The sequence below is a fragment of the Octopus bimaculoides genome, chromosome 11 (assembly GCF_001194135.2).
Source record: "Octopus bimaculoides isolate UCB-OBI-ISO-001 chromosome 11, ASM119413v2, whole genome shotgun sequence".
Lineage (NCBI taxonomy): Eukaryota > Metazoa > Mollusca > Cephalopoda > Octopoda > Octopodidae > Octopus > Octopus bimaculoides.
The window spans coordinates 64,886,986-64,890,029 of NC_068991.1; the positions used below are offsets into that span (position 1 = coordinate 64,886,986).

A 3,044-nucleotide genomic window follows, 5' to 3' on the forward strand; every position below is an offset into this window, starting at 1 on the left:
AACGTTTCTGCCAGCTCGCCGCCTTTTTCTTCTTGATACACCAAACATTTCAGCTGTTTTCATTTCGCTAGCGTCTGCCATACGAGCACCAACAATTTGACCTCCTTGAAAGTCCGATAGATCTGTCATTTTAAAATAATTTTAATTATTTTTTTCTGATGATATCTGAAAAAGAAACAGCAATTTTAGCAAAACATATTAAGCAACACTAAAAATAAATTAAAAAAACATAAAAATGAACAAGATTTTGACAGTTATATAGATATTTCAAAATTATGATGCTATCATGCTAGGTGTTCCCATTATTTTGTCCAATCCCTGTATGATACAGAATATGTCAGACTGCTTGTTTATATTATTTTAGCTTAATCATTGCTGACTTGGTATTATATATCACCAAGAAAAAGCTATTGTAAACAAGTAGTTACATGGTGATGTTAATACATTGATAATCTATTCCACCTAAACTGGAAGCGTGGGAACAACATGACTAGAGTAATAGATAAAAAAACTTAGTACCCATGCGCTTGAAGTTAAATTGACCTCGATTACAGAAATAGACTTAGGATACAACTTTGTTGTTAAATTACTAACCTACTTATATTCGGTTGACGTCGAACATAATTATTTTGTTATCTGCACAGATTTGTGTATAGGTAGTAAACCACACTCGTCCTTAAGAAATCTGGGCTCTTAGCGAAAATACAAATAAATTATTGCAGCAGTAACATAGGATTATGGATGTTTCAGCATCGTATTTTGTCGAAGCTATTAATATACAAAGTTTCTTGTTTGGATTAGTCACTTTATTGCTCGTACGATGGCTTATAACTAGATCGAAATATAATTACAGTTTACCCCCGGGTCCAATAGCTTTTCCAATTATTGGAAATATACCTCAGATGGCTACAACCACAGATATCAATTTAAAGATGGAAGAACTTCGAAAACAATTTGGAGATATCTTCAGACTCAAATTTGGTTCTGAAACCTTGGTGATTGTATGCAAAACAGAGTGGATTTTAGAAGGATTGGTAAAGAAAGGAGATGAATTGAAAGGAAGACCCTACTGGATGTACGTACCGAAGAGATTAAACCGAAAGAAAGGTAAACCATTTATTTACGTCAACAAATGTCATCGCCTTTATTTCCTCCCCCTTACATTTTACCCATTTCCACAACACAGAATTCAATTCTGCATCTACATTTCCTTACTTTGTCTGACGATTTTACTCTGTGTTTCTTTGTTTCTCATCTCGGTGTCTCGTTGGTCAGACTCCTGCTAACTCGATCTGTTTACTCTTTTCCTAGTTTTTCAAGAGAAATTGTGCAAGCATATCTCCACTATATTTCAATCTTCGTAGCGTAACTTATGACTATAATTCGCTGTAGTGTTACTTTTAGACCGGAATATCACCAATTTACTTTGATGCTATATTTTCTGTTCTTCTCAACATAACGCCTTGAATGCTATTCACAAAACTGATGGAATTAGTGATACTATCGGTAGGTTTCTTAATCTCGTAAACAGCAACCCGATAGTGGATGAAGGGAATTCCGTATTTCTGTTGGATTCTTTGTTAAGACAAGCAACTTGTCTTTTCTTAACACAGAAAACACAGTACTAACACTGCTATAAATCCCTCAAATAGCACACAGATTTACAGACGTTAGTATATACTGGATATTATAAACTGTGATAGAGAAAGATATACTTCAATAGTCATAAACGAACGACGCATTACGTATATAAAAAAAGGGTGACAATTATGAGAAGAACGTTATATATTGTAGATAAAGATGTAACGAGGGTTAAGCAACAACTACGAGAATATCCTCGCGGCAACAATCTGACTATTCATTCGATGTGCTTGAAATAGCAGTCAAGAATATCTCAAATTATACAGTCATAAAAAGAAAACAACATTGCATAAGGTAGTCGCTGATAGACCAGATAGCAGGAAGGGCATGGTTTGGAGGCCTTTATCATAGCTAATTACAGGGGTTGTGCAACAACTAATAGAACCTCTATGCAGGAGGTTCCTCTGTAAAATAATGCCCGCCATCGTTTCCACAAATTACCCCTTACACATTGAAAACGTAGTGATACTTCAGAGTATTAAAAAAATGGGTAAGTGGAAGGCTTCCCTCGCAGGTCTACTGAAGCTAGAAATAACAAGTCAATTCCTACATCTTGTCGTCAGTCAAGATTGAACAGACAATCATTGTCAATACCACATGCACGAAATATGAAGCTGTGGGTTACACATACACGCACACAAACACACGCACACATACATACACACACACACACACACACACACACATACACATACTCACACACACACATACATACATGCATGCATACATACATACATACATACATACATACATATATATACGTGTACGTACATACAAACAACTACATGGTCTCTAGTTTAGTCCCACTGCACGGATACCTCAACAAGTGTCACGTGAGTGGATTTGGTAGGCAGAAATTGTGGAAGCCCCTTATATGTATACATTATATAGACATGTGTGTATGTGTGTGTGCGTGCGTGCGTACGTGTCTTTGTGTCTGTGTCTGTCCCCTACCCCATCGCTTCACAACCGCTGTTGGTGTGTTTACATCCCCGTAACGTAACAGTTCGGCAATAAACACCGATAGAATAAGTATCGGGCTTAAAATAAAACTAAAGCAGTGGGGTCGATTCATTCCACTAAAGTTCTTCAAAGCGGTGCCCCAGTATGGCCGAAGACCAATGATTAACACTAGTAAAAAATAAGACATGTATATGGTTGTGTGTGAGTGTTTTTGTATATACATACGTATATATGTATGTATATATGTAGTAATTGCAATATTTTATAACGAGACGTTGACGACAGACAGACAGACAGACAGACAGACAGACAGACAGAAGATAGATAGATAGATAGATAGATAGATAGATAGAGATAGATAGAGAGATAGATAGATAGATAGATGAATGCATAGATAGATAGATAGATAGATAGATAGATAGATAGATAGATAGATAGAT

The 3,044-nt window shown here is 36.0% G+C and overlaps 1 protein-coding gene across 1 annotated transcript in view; it reads left to right on the forward strand.

Annotated features, from left to right (window-relative positions):
• The first annotated feature begins 430 nt into the window (after positions 1-430).
• LOC106870256 (cytochrome P450 2B10) overlaps positions 431-3,044 on the forward strand; it is a 17,564-nt gene continuing 14,950 nt past the window's right edge. Inside the window, exon 1 of the mRNA XM_014916273.2 lies at positions 431-1,107. Coding sequence (XP_014771759.1) covers positions 738-1,107 — 370 coding nt within the window. The 5' untranslated portion in view covers positions 431-737. The remainder of the gene's footprint in view (positions 1,108-3,044) is intronic.